At 39.4% G+C, this 20,834-nt stretch overlaps 1 protein-coding gene across 1 annotated transcript in view; it reads right to left on the bottom strand.

Annotated features, from left to right (window-relative positions):
• Window positions 1-7,481, bottom strand: part of itga5 (integrin, alpha 5 (fibronectin receptor, alpha polypeptide)) — a 39,676-nt gene extending 32,195 nt beyond the window's left edge. Inside the window, exon 1 of the mRNA XM_023956830.2 lies at window positions 7,031-7,481. Coding sequence (XP_023812598.1) covers window positions 7,031-7,263 — 233 coding nt within the window. The 5' untranslated portion in view covers window positions 7,264-7,481. The remainder of the gene's footprint in view (window positions 1-7,030) is intronic.
• Window positions 7,482-20,834: the final 13,353 nt, after the last annotated feature.

The raw sequence follows: 20,834 nt of genomic DNA on the forward strand, positions 1-20,834 counted from the left end.
GACTTGCCCCCCCCCCCCCCCCTTTTTTTTTTTTACTTGTTGCCCAGCGTATTTTTAGTTTTTGTAAATATCAAAGTTTTGTAAAAAACTGTAATAGTTTTAACGGGCTGCATGGTGGCGCAGTGGTTAGGGCTCTTGCCTCACAGCAAGAAGGCCCCCTGGTTCAAGTCCCAGCTGGGGGACATGAAAAACACAACATCAATGGGGGACCTTTCTGTGTGGAGTTTGCATGTTCTCCCCGTGCATGCGTGGGTTTTTTCCGGGGACTCCCGCTTCCTCCCACCGTCTAAAAACATGCTTCATAGGTTGATTGGCAACTCTAAATTGTCCATAGGTGTGAGCGTGGGAGCGAATGAATGTGTGATTGAGGATATTCTACCCTGCGACAGACTGGCGACCAGTCCAGGGCATCCCTTGCCTACGCCCAAGTGGCCGGGATAGGCTCCGGCAACCCCGTGACCCCGAAAGGGAAAAACGGTCAAGAAGATGAAAAAATGAATGAATGTAATAGTTTTAAACTGCCTTTTCACATGTGATCCTAATCCACAAAGATTTGAATGCTAATTATAAGGTTAATTTTCTTAACACATGTTTCCATCATTAGAAAAATGCCACAGTAACTTGATAAAAAAAACTAAAACACAACTGTCATCTCAGTTTGCCAGTCCAGAGCACACGTAAGTGTGTCAGTGAATTTCCAAAGAAAGGGTTTCATATCAATTAACAATGAAAAGATCATCATTTTACACTGAAAATCATTTCTAGGTAATAAATCCAGACTGCTGTTCATCTCTTCTTAGAGTGGATGTTTCAGCCATAAAATGCAAGGTCAACCATGAATATTAATAAAGGGAAAACAGGAGAAATATTACAATTTAATTAAAGAGTAGTAGCACATTAGTTCTCAGCTATCAGTTTAACTGTTAAAACTTCAAGCTCATTTTGAAAAATGTGGAGAGAAAAAGGAGCTCATCCTCCTCATGAAGCAACAAGGCAGAATGGTTCCAATTTGCAGAAGTGGCATCTGAACAAACCACAACATTTCTAAAATATTGTCCCTAGGAAAGACCAGAGTCAAAAAGTTTGACCATAACGTGGAGTGTTTGGCAAAAAACAAAACACATCAACATCGTGTCAAAGCAAACTTTTGTCAAGCTTGTTGGAAGACCATCCATCAGATTTCTTTCAGTTTCAACTTTGCCTCAAACTGTGTCATGCAACAGAATAATGATCCACAACATTCCAAAAAATCAAAGGAAATCTGCAAATAAATCAGTAAAGTAAGTCAAATGCTAAAGACAGAATTGCATAGATGTGCATATTTTATGTGCTTGAAAAGCAATGTAAACAAAAGTTGGCTCAAAAATCTGCCATGGAGGTCCGAAAGACTAATAAACTCAGGCCTATTTTAGGAATATTTAAGTTTGCAACGTTCTTGAAAACCCACTCCAATGAAAATTGTGTTTTTGGTGCTTTAACATGCTCTTGTGGCAATTTTCTAATGAATGAAGAAAAAATGTTGTAAAATTCAGCAGCTCGAAAAAGATCTTGACGTTAGAATTGTTCTTTTATGTGCCAAAGCTAATATATGATCATATATATGGATATTTTTTTCTTCTGAAAGGCTTAAGAAAAGCATGATCTAGGCCCTTTAAGGGCTAAGAGATAGTTTAATTTGCTTCAGCTGTCTTTTATAACATGAATTCAGACAAATGGCCTGCTGTTGGTCGTCTTAAATAAAGAAATCATAAATGCATTGATAATGCTGCTTTTTACAGGATTGATGCCCTTATGGATAAGTATTCTTATTGTTTGCACTTTCATGTCTATGATGTTAAATTCAGATTATGTGTCATAATTTAGTGTTCTGTTTCTGCTCTTTCAGTCCCATCGACACACCAGGCTTAAGTTACTATCAACCAGCTGTTTCTTTTAACTAGTCCTCAGTGTAACCCAGTAAGTCCATGTTTTTTGGAACTTTTGGCTCCACCCCCTTTCCTCATGTAATGTTTACCTTTTGAGTTTGTTTTGGATACATTTTCTTCCTAAATTAAGTTTTCCCATGTTTGGGTCCTGTTCAAACCAAAATCCTAAAGAATGCCTAATGAAAAAGTGAGATCATCTAAATAGTTAAGAGGATGTGCTGATTGATGACTTTTTCTAGCCCCCATGAATAGTCCTGTGTCCTCCATGAGCAGAGTCCAGACAGAAGCTGCTTGAGTTCCAACAGCTGCCGCTTGGACCAAGGTCTAGTCACACAAACACACTCGGTCAGCGCTGCTGTCCAGAAACAGGAAGATGATGAGAGTAGCAGTGCTTGCTGGGATGGCGTGTGGGACTACAGAGAGTCTACTGTGAGCTGATGGTGGGGCCATATTTTTTTTGTTAATGGTCACATGGCTCTGAAGTCTAACCGGTGGAAAAAGAAATCTATACGTTTCTTTACAGGTTGGGAGAAAGTTCTTTGAAAAAAGAAGGCATTTTCAGGCCCGATGTGATGTGAGACAAATAGGAAATAAGGATCTGATGCTTTCGCTTAGACAGAAATTTTATTTAAAATAGATGAAAGTACCGGCAGATAAAGAGTGGGCTGAAAATTGCAACCTTTCCTAAATTTATTGCTCTAAAGTTTGTGGACATCTAGCGTTGCTGCTTTCTAACTTTATATACTTATTTGGTAAATCTGATACCAACAACATTTACGAATCTTTACTTTCTCTGCTCAACCATTTAACAAGCAAGAACCATTTGCAGTTCCCCCATCATGTTAGACGTTTTGGAATTATTGGTCAAAAACAAGCGGCTGTAAAAAAAAAATCCAAACCACCAACTTGTCGTTTTTTGACAAGCTGTAAGGCAAAAATGTCAAACATCTCACAACAGAAAAACACCAACAGACTCTTTCACATACCAGGACGTTGTTTACTCCCCCCAACCCCCCAAACACAAACATGGCGCATCCCCTTTCCTTTCACGATGTTGGGGCCTAAAACCATCCTGAAGGGCTTTTAACCGCTGGGGGTTCACACCTCTCCACAATGGGTCCCCGTCAGGAGGTCCAACGCTCTCACCGCAGGATAGAGACTGTAGTATTAAAAGGTGGTGCTGGTGGAGGGGGTCGCAGCTGTCTGAGCACCCCCCCTTCCCCCCAGACACGCATATAGCTACACAGCACCCACACATGCACATAATAGCCTCACATTCATAAGCGAAAAAGGTTACAGGCCGTTTTCATTTCTAAAGTTAGAACGCACCTTGATTAGGATTCTTATTATACAAAGCAGCTGATGGCGTCATCTGCTTACTGCCATGTGTGGGACTGCCCTTTTATCAGATTACCATAGATATGAGTCACTTTGTGGGCAGCCACTAAAACAAACCAGGCCTGTCGGCAGTCACGAATTAAATCTGGCCAAGTGAGTCAGGGCGACTCTGACCAATGGCCGGCTCCATTACAAAGTAGACATTGTGTCCACAGGGCATTCCCAAACCTATGCAGCAGAGAGTCCACAGGCTCTTTAAAACACATCATCAACTTCAATGCTGACATCTTTTTCCAGTGAATAGTCGAACTCATTTAGACAAACCCCCTTCTTTAACAAAGCAGCACTTTATAGGGAACACAGTGTGCCCGTGCTGTATATCCATCTAAAGCTACCAACCTGCTGGTCTGATTTCTCTAGGTGAGTTTCGAGGTTTGACAAACACCAAATCGGAGCAGTGCTATAGAGGACAGATAGATTAGGAAAAGCATTCGTCACAGGAGTAAGGCTAAACAGTACCAGCCGCCAGCCGAAGGGTCTCTGGGTCTGCATGGAACCTGAAAAAGGGAGTTTGTCTGTGCAAATATACAAAGCTTTGCTCCTGCAGATCAAACACTCACTAGTTGTATTTAAAGACAGGTATTTGAAGAAGGACATCACTGGAAACAGCAACTAAAGCGAAGCCAGAGAAGGACTCAAACGAGACAAGAAAAAGGTCTGCTTTAATAGCCAAAAGAGACCTTGGTCCAATGTCAATATTAGTTCAACTCTAACTGGGTTTAACTGGGTAAACTGCGAGAAAGACGACCAACACCAGGCCATTTGTCTGAAATCGAAATTTGTGAACCTGCTTTCTTTGTTAATACACAAGTGGACTTTGTCATTTTTTAAAGCGAATGATCTACCACGTTTTCTTTCTCGTATCAAACAATGGTTTATAAGAGGGAAATTACTGCAATTATGAAGTGTATAAATTCTACAAAGACCCAGTTTGATTATCTCTTGATCTATTTTAAAAGCCTTTCCGGTGGTCTATTATGCCGTTTTTGGCCTAAATCAAAAAAACATATGCCATTTTTTGGGACATCGTTTCTGCACAGTGGGGTAAAAATTCACTTCTGAGTTGTGGGTGGGACATCTGGCGTAACCCCCAAACCTAACATTATTGGTGCAACAAAAAATGGCGAGCAAAATGCAAGCTATCTAGCCATCCAGTTTTGAGCCAGATGCCAGCTCAGACATGGAAAGTAAGAACATACATCGGTCTATTTGTCTGCAAGTGGGTGCATCAGAATGGAGCGGAGCAGGGGTCTTATGACCCCCAGCATATTTTTTATGTCACAAATACAATCATTTTTAAACTACATCTTTTTGTCTGCTGCTAATTCCCAATGATTTGCATAATAAATACTCTATAATGCAATTTGGGGCTTTATTTTCCTTTATGTGTCCTCCATCATCAGTAAAGTGGCACACGAACGTGTTAAAAACACACAAAAAAGTGGATCTTCAAGTCCTTCCTTCTATGCTCTGACATACAGAGAGTTCATCCAATCTGTTAAAGCTCAGTCTTGCCGAACAGACATAAAAAAGCCCGGTGTGTATGTCTGCTCTTCGTGCGCGTTTCTGACAGGAGCTGTCACACACAGTTCACAGACACTGTCCTCAGGCAATCTATCATGGTGGGCCATTTACCAGCATTCAAATTTAACTTTATTACAGAAGCCCAAGGGTCAGGCAGAGCCACGTTTATAAACTCATTGTCAAGGATTAGCGTCAAAGATGGAAAAAGGCTGGAATTTGGAGACCTAAAAGAAGGCATTTATGAGCGGAAAAAGTATCTTCATTCCCTCTTCCAGCTGTTAAATCTACAGTGTAACCAGAGATTAACTTGTGTATCTAATATTACTTGGAAAAGACTTCAAAATCCCTGAAATTAAACTCTTTGGTGGGTAGATTTCTTTGTTTTCTGAGGTCTTTTTTATAGTGTACAATCTACTGTATCACTCTTCATTTTCAGGTTTTTTGGGTGCTGTGTCCAGAAAAAAGGTGGAACTCTACTAAAGCTTTCTTACAAATAAAAGAAACTTACATTATGGCTTAATCTAGTTAGGATTTTCTGTATATAAACTTTGAATAGACTTTTTAAATTATAGTTTCAAGGTGATTCATTGCATTTCAATGAACTCCCCCACTTTGACTCAAGGCATTTTACTCTGAAAGACACCATGGGTGGCACGAATGTTTGAAAAGAGCTAACTAAATAAAGTTAGCGGCTAGTGTTTTTCGAACCTTCTCCATATAGTTGGTACTGGGTTCACCGGATCTCATCCTCCTGACAAGAAGAATCTCAACCCATGACTGACCTCACCGTGGCTGCTGCGACTCCCACACTCCCCAAATCTCCAGCGTGTGGGCGAGGATGATGGGTTGGCACAAGAAGAGATAACAGAAACTCTTTTAATGTCTGATGGGTTTTGATGTCAAAACCTCTGAAAAAATGTGGGTGAAGAGTGAATGATACATGTGGTGGGCTGGTAGAGGTATAAGCCAGGGTTCAAAAACAGAGATCCAGGGAAACTGCAGCGGCACATGCAAACCACTATCTCTGGAAGAAAGGTGTCCCAACTGTTGGGAAGTTTGGAATGAAGTCATCGGTATAAGATGACGTCTACTCCGTCTGGACAGGGTGAGATGATGGGGAGAGGGGCTAGACAGTGGGGGGAAGGTCTGGGCGATGGATGAATTAAAAAGCACTGCAGAATGACATCAGCTAAGGAGGTGATGAGGAGGAGGAGGGGATATACAGGGACTGACAGAAAAAATGGGGAGGGGGGTCTCCACATACACGCTTCATATCCTAAATCATACCCGAATCCCCCCTGCTTCCTAGGAAGAAGATTTAAGAGCAATAGCAGGAGGCTTTTAAAGAAACAGCAAAAGATGAGGGGTTAAAAGGTGAGGGGGGCGTTCTGCATGTCTGTTTCTGTCGTCAAAAAGAAACAGGAAAACAATTCCTGGAACCCACTCAAGCCTTGTCTGAAGCTGTGATCAGACATTTCTCCCAATGCATCTTTAGGGGTTCACCAATACAGAGTAGCAAGAAAATCTGGTATTAGCAGCAACTTAACACCACCCCACCCTTCAAGCCAATTTCTATTCTCCACAGACTGCTGTGGTATTAGACATGACCACAGGAATGTATGCAGAAGTCTGAGTTCCAGAAGTGACTGATGCTTAAAGCCTCGCAGAAGGAATGCTGACACTGTCACTGCATGCTGGGTGTCACAGGGATCACATCCCGACTGAGCCAAGAGACAGCAATGCTGTAGCAAGAAACTTGTTGTGGTGTCATATGTGGTCAAATATAGTGATTTTTATTTTTATTCATCCTCTGAGGTTCACCCACTCTTTATTAACAAAGCGTTTATATTATTCCAGCAGTTATTTATGGAACATTATGAGGATTTTCTGGTAGGCTATGCGCGTATATGGTGCGTGCGTTATGCATAAAGTTGCCTCATTTAATATTAGTGCTAATAATACGCAACAAAGAGATCAGAGATGCATTTCATGTAGTCTTGGGGACTTTTCCGGGAAATACTGCAGCTGCTCTGAACTCAAGCCGAAAGTTTGCGCGCAATGCGTTTGCGTAAAGTGGATGCGCGCGTGGCGATAAAAACGCAGGGAGTTTGAACATGTGAGATCTCGTGTTTCCACGCTTCCAGCTTCTGAATACTTTAAACTGAAGTTTGTGGGGAACTCACCTGGCTGAATCAGGCAGATAAAAGTCAACGGCGTATCCAAAAAAGCTCCCTTCTGGTCCGCTGTAGACTGTTGGGTTCCTCTCGTCTAGGTTGAACGCCTCGCAGACAGGCTGAGAAAGAGTCGTTAGGAGCCCGATAACGCAGCAGAACGAGCGGACTATGGAGAAAACAGTCCCCGGCACTTTTGTGTCAAATCTTTTCAAACCCATTTTCAAAGAAGAATAATCCACCATAACAATTTGTGCTCCAAAAAAAGGCCAACTTTTTGATGTCAGCTCCGCTGATCAAGCCTTTAACATGAGTGATCGGGGTTTGACTAGAACTGCATCTTAAGTTTCTTTAAGGGTTTGGTTCATGCGCCGTCAGCTGCTCCACAGCGTCCTCACTCCTCTCTTGACTTCTCACACACTGCCTCTCTCCACTCCAGACCCACGCCTACTCCACTCACCTCATCATGATGTACAGGGAGTTCCCACAGCAAAGTTTGGAGAAGGAGGAGGAGCTTGTGATCCCCAAAGAAGAAAAAGGAAAACGGGAACTTCTCATCAGAAAAATGGGACACAGATTCACAGCCCTGGTGAACAGATAATCACAGTCCTCTTTTTAATTTTAATTTTAATTTTATTTTTATGGAGACAAATGTAGAACAGGCAACTTCTTTCAATCCAAAACAAGCAGTTTTTCTCTCAAACTCCAAGCTAAAGTGATGAATAATTTTTTGCAACACTACTAATTATATTTTCATTAGCCACTCTCTCAGCTATTTCTGTGTAATTACAGTGTTGATGTGACTTGTGAGATACCCTGATGATCTTGGGGGGAGTTGAATGTGTGGGAATATTTAGTATTCTCGCTTCTGAGTCACACCAGAGCAAGAAAAGTGGCTAGACTGCAACATACACACCAGAGACCTTTAATAAAATGATCCAGCCCTGCTGGAATTAGTGACTGTCAAGTTGATTCACTTGTTGCTTTGGGCATTGAACGCCTCGGTTAAATTTGGGTGTGTTGTGGCAGCACATGAACGCTCAGGCAAGAGCTTGCTCGTATTTATAACCCATCCAAGGAGCTGAGTCTGACTGTGGACTGATGCAGACATCCAAAGCGTCTGTAGAGGCCACATCACAGCTGTCGGGGGCACTTGATGGTTTAAAGCCCTAATCCAGGAAAGGTCCTTTTTACTCCCCCTGTTTTTAGACACCCAAGAACATGAGAGCATAAGAATGAAAGCTGGAATGAGAAGCCATAGAGATTGCTTGTGTTTGTTTCACTTCCTTGTGAGCTCAAACACTGAAAACAGATATTAGTGTCACAGTTGGGTTACTATCTTCTGTACTCTGATTGAAGATCAGAGCCTTTCTTATCTGTCCACCTTCAATGATCCATTTGAGCTGTTAAACTAAGAATTGTAGATAGCAGAAATGCTTCTTTAAAGTGTTTTTCTTCTCTTTTTACGTGTTCTTTGAGTGCTGATCAGCAGCGGGTTAACCCAGGGGTCAGAGTGCACAAAAGATTTCATTAGCTGAGCATATCTGGTGCTTTTTCTTTTTTTGTTTTGCTTTGTGATTCAGCCTTACAGTACTTTCTTTCCAAAAAAGGTGGAGTGGATTCATTGACATCATCACTCTGCTGCTATGGAAACACATCTGAGGGTTTCAAAACACTTTAATGCTGGACTTGACACAGCTGGTCAACAGTTTCAAAATGTAGATGTGACAAACTGTGATTTCTGCTGACTTATTTGTCCCGATAGAGCAAACACAGCTCTCCTTCACTCTTTAAACGTTTTCATTGCAACATAACAAGCAGCACAACCAGCAGACTCACCAAAAGGGTACGTGCTACAGTTTCACACATTATATTTGTGAGTGAGGCTGCTTTGACACTTCATCATCTCTCCTTCATCTTGTCCTTCTCACATTTGGTTTAATCACACTTTTCCTTCACATTTTGAAAATCACACAACAAGTAACTTGGTGTTAAAGGTTATCAGATGTTCTGCAGAGCTCTTAACAGTTTCCTCAGGCTCAAAGTTAAACGCAAGAGCAACTTGCAAGTATGCACAGCCAGCAGTTTATGTACGGAAAGTACCGTGCACCAAATGGTTTTACTTTGGAGTCATGACATGTTTCTTGGAAGAATCAAATTTTGATCTTTTTACTTATTCTCTATATGCTAGCACAATCTCCTGAACTCCAATGAAGAAACCGCAACATCTCATTTACAGCTTGGTAATTATACTAAACATCAATATTAAATTATAATATAATATAAGTTTGCATTTGTACTAATACAGTGCTGCAATGTGACTTCCCCATTTCTTGGTCTTCAGGGCGTGCCTCTGAAACTTTGTGTTACAGCTTTGAGCTGCGAAAAGGTGGTGGATAATAACATGGGGGCATCTGTATTCCCTCATTTATACACTGCAAAAACAGGCAGAAATAATTCAAAATTGCTTACACCATGGGCAGACTTTCTTTAAATAAGCAAAATAAATCTGCCAATGGGATAAGAAAAACGGTCTTACCAAGAATTCTGATTTTAACAAGACTTGTTTTTTCAAACTAAGATTATTTTGCTATTGAAAAACTTTTTTAATAAGGTATTTTTTCTTGCAAGGCAGAAAATAAGACCATTTTTCTTGAAACAATGGTCTTAGTTTTCTTAAACAGTATTTTTGGGCAAAGAAATGATTCAAAAGAAGTGTTTGGAGCCAGTTAAGTTCACCAGGGAACCATAAAATGGGCCATTGTTAAGCCCCTCCCTTCATCTTTTTCAAAGGAAACAAGCCAGTAAGTACAAAAAGGTGCAGTTCCTCTAATGATCACTGAAGGTTGGTTGCAAAAAAGTAGCAATTTCCCATTGATTCCTTTGCAAACAAGTGAGATTTTACAACAAAAATGCTGAATTTATATTTGAGAGTCTCAACAGTTGACACGTTTTCAGTCCAAAGCAAGCAAAATGAAGTGGTCTGTTTTTATGTTCCAGAGAGCAAACCCGTAACTTCCAGACTGAAGAGCAATAATAAACAGAATAAACTGAAGTTAATTCAGTAACTTAGGTTTTCCTCTATCAAAAAAGGTCATTTCAATTTGGCATATGAAAAACGGGTACTGATGCAATTCCTTTTTGTCAGCCAAACTTAAACAAAACAAAGCAAAACATAAAAAACATAATTTTATTTTTTTAATAGGTTCATTTAGCGTGTAAACACCAAAGCTAGTCCTCAAATCACAGAAATATAACTGTTAACATTTAAATAGAAAAGATGAAAACAAGAAAGATCAAAAAAACAAAACAGTTATTTTCATTGTACTATAAAAACTAAACTCATGAAGGCTTCACTCAATTTTTTAAAAATATCATCTGCATAAAATAAATCCAATGATTAAATTTGCTTAAATGGAAAATATTAATAACAGGAGGAATTTCCTTGCACCTTGTTATGGCACAGTGAGACAGTGACAGTGAGATTTAGGGGCCATTATTGGAGTCCCTTTGGACGGTTCCAAGCAACAATCAATCTGATTAAAGAAGACAAATGCTAATGCTGCGCATTTCTCAGCTGCTGAGATCAGCAAAACAGCCATTAAATGTATGTGGCACGAATGACCCTAATGCCCAGAGACACTTATTCCGCCCCTCGCTAAGCATGCCTGTCAAAAAATGTTGGATAATGTTAATGGACTACTTGGGTGGGTTGAGAAGCCCTGTTAGTTTCTTGTAAGCAGCTGTTCGCTTTTAGGTCACTGAATAAACACGCATTTTTCAGGCTGGAAAAATAAAATACATAGAAAAGTTTCAAAACCAGTATCTTAAAGCAGTCCAAGTATTTTTTCTTTTTTAATATAAACAAAACTAACAAATTTTGGGCAATGATTTAAAATACTTTTTCCTAATATTAATATTTAAGAGGACTGAGTTGGTGTGGCTGGAATTTGACAGCACAGACTTCAGAAGCCTGCAAAAACACATGGATCAAACTTACTTTCCTGAATGCAGAAATGTAGAGTTACACATCTAACCAGCAGGAAATTCCTTCAGTGTAAAAGCTCTTTTGAGTTTCCTGTTTCATCAAGTTGCTACTCTGTTACACTCCCAAAAATACACCCTTTCAAATCCCAACCATTTCCCATCTGCACAGCGAAACATTCCCCATGTATGAGGAGGAAGGGCGGTGAGGTGTTGGCGATTACTGCAGAGAGTTGGAGACGTTGCTTACTGGATGACAGATTTGTCATGAAGGGGTGGAAGTCCAGTGTTGCTCAGTGTCTTGCCTGTTGTTTTCATCACAAACTCTTAGCAACGCAGAGGCGAAGAGAATCCTCTGATTATTATTGAAGTCATTTGAGGCTCCATACAAGGCAGTATAGTTTCCTCCTGTGAGCTTTATAAATGTCAATCCAGACAAGTTAGACAACATGTGTGGCTCCAAACAGTGTCTTTTGTTTAGCTACCTTGTTAAAACAGTCACAAAACACCTCCAAATGGGCAGTTCCTTTTTTTATGTACATGTGCTAATCAGTCTGCGGGAGCAGGCCAGAAAAGAATGCAAACTGCTGGGGGGGGTGGTAAAAGACCCTAATGCCAACACACCTCATTCTACACCTAATAACACACACCAGCGCATCCCAAACAGTAACTCCAACCTGCTCAGATTTACAGCAGACCCCGTGCTTTTACTGCGTCTGCTCTACGTCCTGCAACGCTGAACATCTTTGCCAAAATACACAACTTTTAGGAGATGAAGTAAAATGCTTGACATCACTTGATGAGAGGTCACCGGACTGGAAAGCTTTGACTGATGAAGAAAGATAAGATGCATGCACTTGAATATGAAGCACTGCACAGAAAAGTTACCGGTTTGAAATCTTTTTTTTTTTTTACATTGCTTTCACTTTAGAATTTGGATGAACTATGCAGAATACCATCAGAATCAGGTGCAAAAAAATGCAATTTGAAAAAGATTGTATTTGTTATGTAGAAAATTCAGGGTGGGCCACAAGCCCCCTGGTCTGCTTCATTCTGATGCATCCACTTGGAGACGAATAGATCCGTGGATATCTTTGATTTCCTCGTCTGAGATGGTATCTGGCTCAAAACTGTACCGCTAGATTGCTCCAAAATTGCACACCATTTTTGTTGCACCAGTACTGTTAGGTTGGAACTGTGAGGGGCTGTAAGCTTTTGGGAGAGGGTTTAAACAGGGAGCTCTCAGCAACAGGAAAGGAAAGGGGGTGGAGTTGTTACATGCCAACGGTCCTGCCCACAACTCAGTGGCAAATTTCGAATGAACTTCTGCCGGTCTACAGAAACTGTCCCAGAAAACAACACAGGTTTTCTTAAGTTAAAAATGGCATAATAATAATGATTAATAGACCACTAAGAAGGCTTTTAAAATAGATCAAAAAATGATCGGAGTGGGACTTTAAGTGAATCAAAGACTAAAGTGGACCCCACCGCCTGAAAAAATCTTCAACTCTCAAACATGGTCCCACCGGTAGTAAAAAGAAAAAGAAGAGCCAAACTTGCAACTCACTTCTTGGGTCTATGTGTTTCGTGGCCGTCTTGCTCTCTTTGGTACTTTTTTGCTTATTGGTCCATGAAAAGTCTGCCTGTTTACACATAAATGCACTCATGTCTGTTCACAACTGAACAACCTTTCTTGTTTCTCGATCCAGATTCACTTGTTTGATCAACTCCACCGTTCTGGTGATCTTTCACACCAAAAAAAATGGATCATATGAGGAAAGGACCCTGCCGTGAATCAAACCTGCCAGTGTGAACGCGCCATTAAATGTCTTGTTAAACAGAAACCAGGTTTCTATTACCAGGGTAGTGGATTAGAGCGACATGGGTTTTCTGTCAGATTTCTGTCAGAAGTAGATGAGCATTGCAAGGACCTTGGAATTCTGGTTACTTCTGAGTAAATTAATTTTCTAGTAATCAGGTTTCCCTTAGAAACTAGGTTACTTAAGAAGAGGAAAACTCACCCAATGAAGGCTTTTAGGGAATTCAATCTTAACTAACAGAATGCTGTGGATTTCAACATAATAAGCTTCAATTTGGGATTCCTTTTGTTTTGAAAACCTCCAACTTCACATAGGTATACAGATAGTTTCTCATTTTTTTGGGCCTCTTGTCTGGGGTGTTTTATTTGGGTGGCCTATTTGTCTCTGGGAGTGATAGCTTTCCCCTCTGACCGGCTCCAGTGTTTTGCTATCGTCGCAGGCCTCGCCGTGAAAGAATGTGGCTGCAGAGCGTGTGTTCCTGTTTCTGGGGGTACAGCTGGAGAGGGCAGTGAATCAGTATGACCACTGGAGAGCCTGGGGGTATTGTTTCACACACAAAATTCACATGCACTCATATAATCATTCACACATTCCCTCCAATTTGCTGCTGCTGAGTTCCCACACCCACTGTCTTGGCTTAAAATGGTTGACACAATGCACATGGAAGTAGTGGAGGCAGTTTCCTGGGACAAAAACAAACCACACCACAGTTAAAATGGACATTTATAGACGGGACTTCTTTTTCAGTCACAGAGAAAACTCCTTTTTTTATTACAGTCTCTAAATTATTGCGACAAAAACAGATACAAGCAAACTCCTGCTGCTTTACTAGATACAAGGTTATATTAGGGCACTTAAAAACGTACACGGGTCTTAAGATACGTTCACACCGCCCTTGGCAACGCGTGTTCAAGCGACTACTTCCAATGAAAAGTCTACAGTATGTAAATGCATGTTTTTTGTGTTCACGCAAAGCTACACGAGTTTATACAACAAAACGCTCGACCATTGAATGCGCGTCAAAAGTAAAAACCAGAATGAACTTTGACCCGTCAGAGACACAGATTTGGTTATGTCATATGGATGGCATCCTTTTTAATGCACCGAAGTGGTAACCGTTTAAAAATTGATCATGGAGAAGAAATTAATAAATGCGGTTTGTGTCCGGCCAGAATTTTAGGACACTAAGTCTTTCATATCGGACTTGAGCTGTGATGGAAAAAGCCTGGAGGAAGATTTGCAAATTTGCACAACTTTCTCTTTCACCTGTAAGTGGCGGACACGTGCTGGTAAACAGTAACAAAAAGAAAAAAAATAAGAAGCCCCTACCTGTTTGTCCAGTGTGAACATGATGTGCTAAACGTGCATTCAAGAACCTGCAATAAGTGCGATGTGTAATGCGCATTTAAACAGCTAGTGTGTATGAAGCTTTAGGAAAACCTTCAGTTATTATCAGGTGGTGAGTAGCACCTTCTTTTTTAAATTATTTTTTAATTTTAATGTTTCTTGTCCAACAGCTGAGCAAACAGATGAGAGCCGAAGGCTTCTTGCGTTGGACAGATTTTACTGTAAAAAAAAGGGGGTAGTGAATCTTCTGACACACGAGGAGTATATTTCAATAAACCCCTTTTGTAATTTTGGATCAACATAATTAACATTGGTTATATTTGTAACTTTTCTCTGTTGGACTGAACAGAAAAGAAGATGAGGGAAGAAGAGAGTGGGATGTTAGGGGGAGAGGGTATTGCAAAAATGAAAGGGGGGAAAAGGAAGGGTTATGGACATATAAGGATGATTATGGGGGGTAGAATCAATCATGTTGATGTTTATCTAAAGGGGCACACTCAAATGTTACAAAGCTGCTGGCTCTAACAATCCTAACGTAGAAACATGTCAACGTCAACTACAGTTCACAGGCACATACCTATGCATACAAACCAACACATGTAAAGCACTTCATTCAGTCAAGTGTACTATTTGTGCAATGGAGAGCTTACACCAGTGCTCAGGTGGGTGTTTATGTTCTGCTGGGGTAGATGGTGGAACAAAGACTTCATGAAAGGATCCAGCTGAACATTAGAAAATAGACAAGTAAAAGATGGATGATGTCAAGAGATATTTCACAGCATAACTGAGAGATTGTAGAGTTGTCTTCTATGAAGACAATAAAGAACTGAAATCACAAATAAGAAAAAAAATCTATTCATCCTGGTAATCATCGGGTTATTGTGTATCTGGATGTGGTTCACCTCTTCTCAACAACACATTTTCCACAGAGATTTCATTCAACTCAGCACAGATAGTTTTCCAACTTTATCTGTGTGTTTTTGGAAACTTTGAAATTCAAACTATTATCTTTCTGGACTACTTTCAAAGCTTCTTGAATGAAAAAAGCTTTTAAAATCAATTTCTTGAAATTAAAATCCATCCGTCTAATTAATTAGAAATTGAGTTTAGCGTACATCATGTTGACCAGTTTAGTAAAATATTATTCAATTTATAGTATAATAGATCAAGCAACACATTTAACTAAGCCATCTTTAAAAATAAAGTAAAAAATAAAAAGATTGGGTGGTTATTCTTCAGATCTGCCTTTTGCCTTAGAACCTTATAGTTTCAAAAGATCAGCATGTTAAAACTACAAGAGTTATGGCTTAGAAGATGAACCCAGAAACCACAAAAAGACATTAAAAAGGTTGTAAGGTTCTTTGTAGCCCTTTGCTGGTTTTAAAAAAACAAAAGTCTAAAGCAAAATGTGAGCCAGGATTTATTGAGCAATAGTGTGTTGCAAGTAGAACGCACCAGGGAGATCCAAAGTCTTGTGTGGGCTGAGTAGATTATATCCCTGTACTCAGCTTTTTCCTCTTGCAGCAAGATACAGACAAGAACTTTGTAGTTGAGTTGTAATAATCACACCTTTTTATCACAAATTGGCTCAAATAATAAAAAGGTTTTATATAAATTTCATTCAGTTTTTTTAAGGATCATTTTTACAATATATCAGCTTCTCCATTTGGTATTCAATCAATTCTTGACAATTACAGCAGTTTTGCAGCAACTATGTCTACATTATTTTGCTTAAACCATCAGAAAAACTACCGGTAATTTTTTTCTTGTGTCATTAAGTGGCTGTAAAATTAGGAACAATGTTGTCCAATATTATCATTGTTTAAACAGAAAAATGAGCTTTTCTTCTGTGTTACACCTTAGATACCCCTGGATCACTCATATGGAAACACCATAGCCACCACAGTCACTTTGTTCTTGCTCCGTTTCCCAACTATGACAACTTCCTCTGGGATTGTGAGCCATTTCCTGTTCAGCCTGGCCATAAACGATGTGGACACCTAGAAAGAATGTGCCATACTTCAACCGTGTCACCTTCTGTAAACATTGAAAAACAATGTTTGTGGTGGTTTGTCACGATGCCCAATAAAAAGTTACACCCACCTCCTGACCCCTGGTAATCTATTCCGCCCCTCCTTATAAGTCTGTGTTGATGTTAACACTGTCCAGACCAGCAAGGTGTCATTCACGCATGCACAGCCTTATATAGAAGTCATCCTTGCTTTATGATGGCTGCATTAGCAGTGTCAGCTGGTGTGAGCCAACACGTGGAGGGTCCGCCGTCATCTCACTGATCTTGGAGTCACCGCAAGGTTATATTCCCCGGTGGTCTGTTGAAGCCTGCTGGTACTGACACCCTTTCTAGATATGACTGCTGACGCAGAATGATGAGGTCTGGGAAAAAGACCTGACTTTTGAAAAGGTCATGGTTGAAATGAGATTTCAAGACTCCCCTACTTGAATCGAGTCACATTGCCAACATTAAATTATCCACATAAAGAGTTGGAAAGTCCAAGCTGAGTTTTATGTTTCTATTAGTTAATACACACACTGATTTGATTAAGTGTTTAAGCAAATCTTGTAAGCAGCAGATCATTATGTCTGTTATGAAGAAATTTCAGTAAAAACAAAGGTAGAAATGTTGTAAAATAACCAGTGGCAGGTATTTTTATTCGTAATAAATCAATTTCTGGGACATCTCCATAGACATTTTATTTTTTCTAAGGCCGTTACAGGCCTTAATGTTGCATCCACCACAACTTGTATGATTTCTCTGCTGGCTGCAAGTGATCTTTAACTCAAATAGTGAATCAAAAATAGCCTATCCTTTTAGTTTTACTCTTAAGGCTTAAAGACCCACTCTGATTAAATTTGTGTAAGATTTTGTTTTGTGTTTTTAACATGTTCTTGTGGCATTTTAAAGCAAATTAAGATCATAATTGCATCTTTGATTGTTATGAATCAGGAGAATGCAAGAAAAATGCAGTTTGAAAAAGCACCTTTTTATGACATCAAAAATACAATCCACAAGCTTCCTGCTCCACTCCATTCTGATGAATCCACTTGGAGACAAATAGATCCATGCACGTCTTTTTTTCCTTGTCTGAGCTGGGATCTGGATCAAAACTGTGCGGCTGGATAGCTCCAATTAAACGCCATTTTTGTTGCACTGCTAATGCTAGGTTATGAGGAGATTTATGCTTCTGAGAAGAGCATGTAAACAGAGACCTCTCAGCAACTGGCAAAGGAAGTGGGGATGGAGTTGCTCTGGACCAACAGTCCACCAACAGACCATTTCTAATGAACTACTGATGCTCTGCAGAAACTATGTTCTAGAAAACGACTGGTATTTCTAGAAATTGTTGCAAAAACGGCATTACCATAATTAAAAGACCTCCTGGATCGCTTTTACAATAGATCAAAAGATGATCAAAGAGAGACTAAACTCTAAAGCAAAAGGCAAGTCCTGTTCACCTCTGCGTAACTTTTGGATATCCTGGTGATCAAAAGCTCTTGGGAGATGTAAGGACCTTGTGCTGAATTCTGCTCGAAAAACCAATTGTTGCAGGCAAACAATCCCAGCCTTCCTGCATTTGTGTTTAGGAATGTGGTGTTTTTACATCTCCAATGAAGCCGTTGGTCTACAAAGAAAGAAATCCTTGCATAGCTCAAAGTTTCAATGAGAGAGGTATTAGTTTGCTGCATTTCAATCCCTTATACATATTGGATGGTATTGAAAGGAAAAACATGGCAATACTTAAACTTTGCTTGAATAGAACACTTAAAAATATTGTTATATTGCTATTAGTGTTTATACATTTTATTAAAGTTTGTGTTGTAGGCCGTAGACTGCATTTTTTGATCATTGATGATGTATTAGTGTTTTTTTTAACTCAATCCAGGACTTGTTGCGTGGATGGATAATTTCAAAGTAATTTCCTGGGGTTTGGTGTTCACATCTTATATTTCATTTCTTGCAATAAAGAAAAATGAAATCTATGTTAATATAACACAGAGAGTTTATGAATGTACAAAACAGAACACTACCCAAGAGTGTGCCTTCAAAGTAAAAGCACTCACAAAACAAAGTAGTAAAGTAAGAAAAAATAAAGTTTCAGGAAAAACTATAAACTACATTAACTGTGTCATCTTCTATCATATTGATTTTGTCTTTATTTTCCAATTAATGTACTACTTTCTGAAATTGGTTTGATGCATCTGTTTTTTAATTTTTTCTTGCAGTATTCACTTATTTTTGATGCTTGAAATTAATCAATAAATCTAAACTTTTGTAAACTGTGTAAACTATGTTATATTGGATATTGGCTACACATACAGTATGAACACAGTAAAGTATTTCATCTTTGATGATCAAGATCATTATACAGGGTTTTCAAAGTGAAAACTAATATAAAGCTGTGGACTATATTGTAAAGTTGAGTTTAACAATATTATGTTTTTTTTATTTAAACAGTATTTAACCTGAGAAAATAGACTTCTTCTTTCTCTTTCGGCTTTTCCCATCAGGGGTCGCCACAGCGAAACAACCTCTCCTTCGAGGATGAGTCGCATGGTTAACTTGGCAATGTTTTACGCCGGATGCCCTTCCTGACGCAACCCTCTCAATTTATCCCGGCTTGGGACCGGCAAAGAAGCAGAGAAGGGAACCTGAGAAAATAGACTAATTCTTAAATATCTATAATGTTAACATTAAATGAATATGTGCCTGTTTTGATTTCAGCCTAAACTCCCGGATCTCAATTCAAATGTTTGTGCAAAGCAAGAAAATAAACAATTTAAAGTCAGATTTGTTGGTCATTCAGCTTTGTATTCACTTCACATATGGATGTGTAATTGTGCATAACAGGTTGTTTTTGCCTCACTGCTAAATTTTTTATTTTAATTTTATATCTTTTCGTATTCTGATTTTCACCACAAGTTCTTAATTGGACATCTTGAAGCTTCTTTAATACAAAGAAGCTTTTGTTTTGTAAGCACTGAATTAGAAGTCATGCAGTGTAAATTAAATTTCCTGAGGATGCGGCTGAACATTGCACTTGTGTGCGATGTTTTGTCTCCTCATAACAAAATTCATACAGCATCTGCAAATGAAGTGAACCAAACAAGGAACCAGTCTTTTTAGACTGAACGACATTCTTGTTAAATAACACACAATAAAACACAATTACCCTTAAACCTACAATACGTTCAGGCATCAGGGAAGCAATAACTTAAGGATGACTTGTAATTTTCCAGACTCTTTCAGGAAATGACAACACTGCTTTAAGTGCTGATTCACCACTCCACAGTCAGAGGCAATATCCTTCACACCGAAGAGGCATCAGCCATACCTGTGTCATACAAAGCCTGCATTGTATTAACAGCAACACTTTTTGTTTGTGCTAAAATTCTGATTCAGTTTTTCTAATGACTTTCTGTGTTCTGGACTCAGTCTTGGAGATGCATGCGTCTTGTGACTCAGTCCTGCTTCCAAAGGCAATTCTAAATAAGGCAGTGAGCTCCTCTGAACTATTTATCAGTGCGTTCAGCATTCACAGGCACTCACTGTCTGTGCCGATGACCTGACACGGAGTAAAAGCAGGTCACAAACGCCTGAAATGCAGCCTCTGTTCTTGGCTGCAGCAGATTTCTTCCACATGACATTCATGGAACTTTGCAAAGTAGAATATAAAAAAATGTTTTTTATAATATAAAGAATTGATTTCACAACTTTTTGATGATCTCATGTCGGATTGGTCCGTAAAGATCCCCAAATCATTTTAAAAACCCACTCCAATCATCTTTTCATCTATTGTTAAATCGTTCCCAGTGTATTTAAATCAAGATTATGCCGTTTTTAGTCAAAATAAAAAAACCTGTGTCATTAAGAAGAAGATTTTTAAGGACGTACTTTCTGCAGAACAGCAGGAGTTCATCAGGAGTTCGCCTCTGAGTTGTGGGCGGGGCATTGACGCAATGTGAGCCCACCCACTTCCCATTTGCCTTTTGTTAACACTCTCTCCCACTAGCTTATAGCCCTTCAGACACCAAGGTAACGTTACTGGTGCAACAAAAATGGTGAGCAATATCAGAGCTATCCAGCTGGACAGTTTTGAGTCAGATACCAGCTCAGATGAAGAAAACAAAGATGGTCATAGATCTATTTGTCTACAAGTGGATCTATCAGAATGGAGCTGAGCTAGGAGTTGTCGATCATAGCACCACTGTCAGTTGAAACAGACTTTTCCCAACTGTATTTTTTCGTCTGCTCCTGATTCATAACAATTTCAACATAGAAATACTCAGAAATGCAATTTTAATCTTACTTTTCTTTACATATGTCCTCCTTCATCAGAAAAACATGTTTTAAACACCAAAAAACACAATTTTCATTGCAGTGGGTCTTTTAACAAAGCACACCTTTTTTTATTGATGCGGTTCCCCTTTGATTTGCCTTCAAATACCTTTTTGGATAAGCTGTCGATGAGTTCAAAGTTGAACCTGGGTGGTTATCAGCATAAACATGCGGTTGCACTTAGTAGCCCTAAATCCAGAGTCAAATCAAGAAGATATCAAGCGCCTACAAAGTTTCTCAAATGCCAAGTTTTCACTTTTTTCCCTGTTATCTCAGTTAAGTGTTATGTTGGGTTACTTCTCATAGCAGT

This window comes from Oryzias latipes, chromosome 7, assembly GCF_053564925.1.
Source record: "Oryzias latipes strain Hd-rR chromosome 7, Olatipes_Hd-rR_3.1".
In the NCBI taxonomy this organism is placed as follows: domain Eukaryota; kingdom Metazoa; phylum Chordata; class Actinopteri; order Beloniformes; family Adrianichthyidae; genus Oryzias; species Oryzias latipes.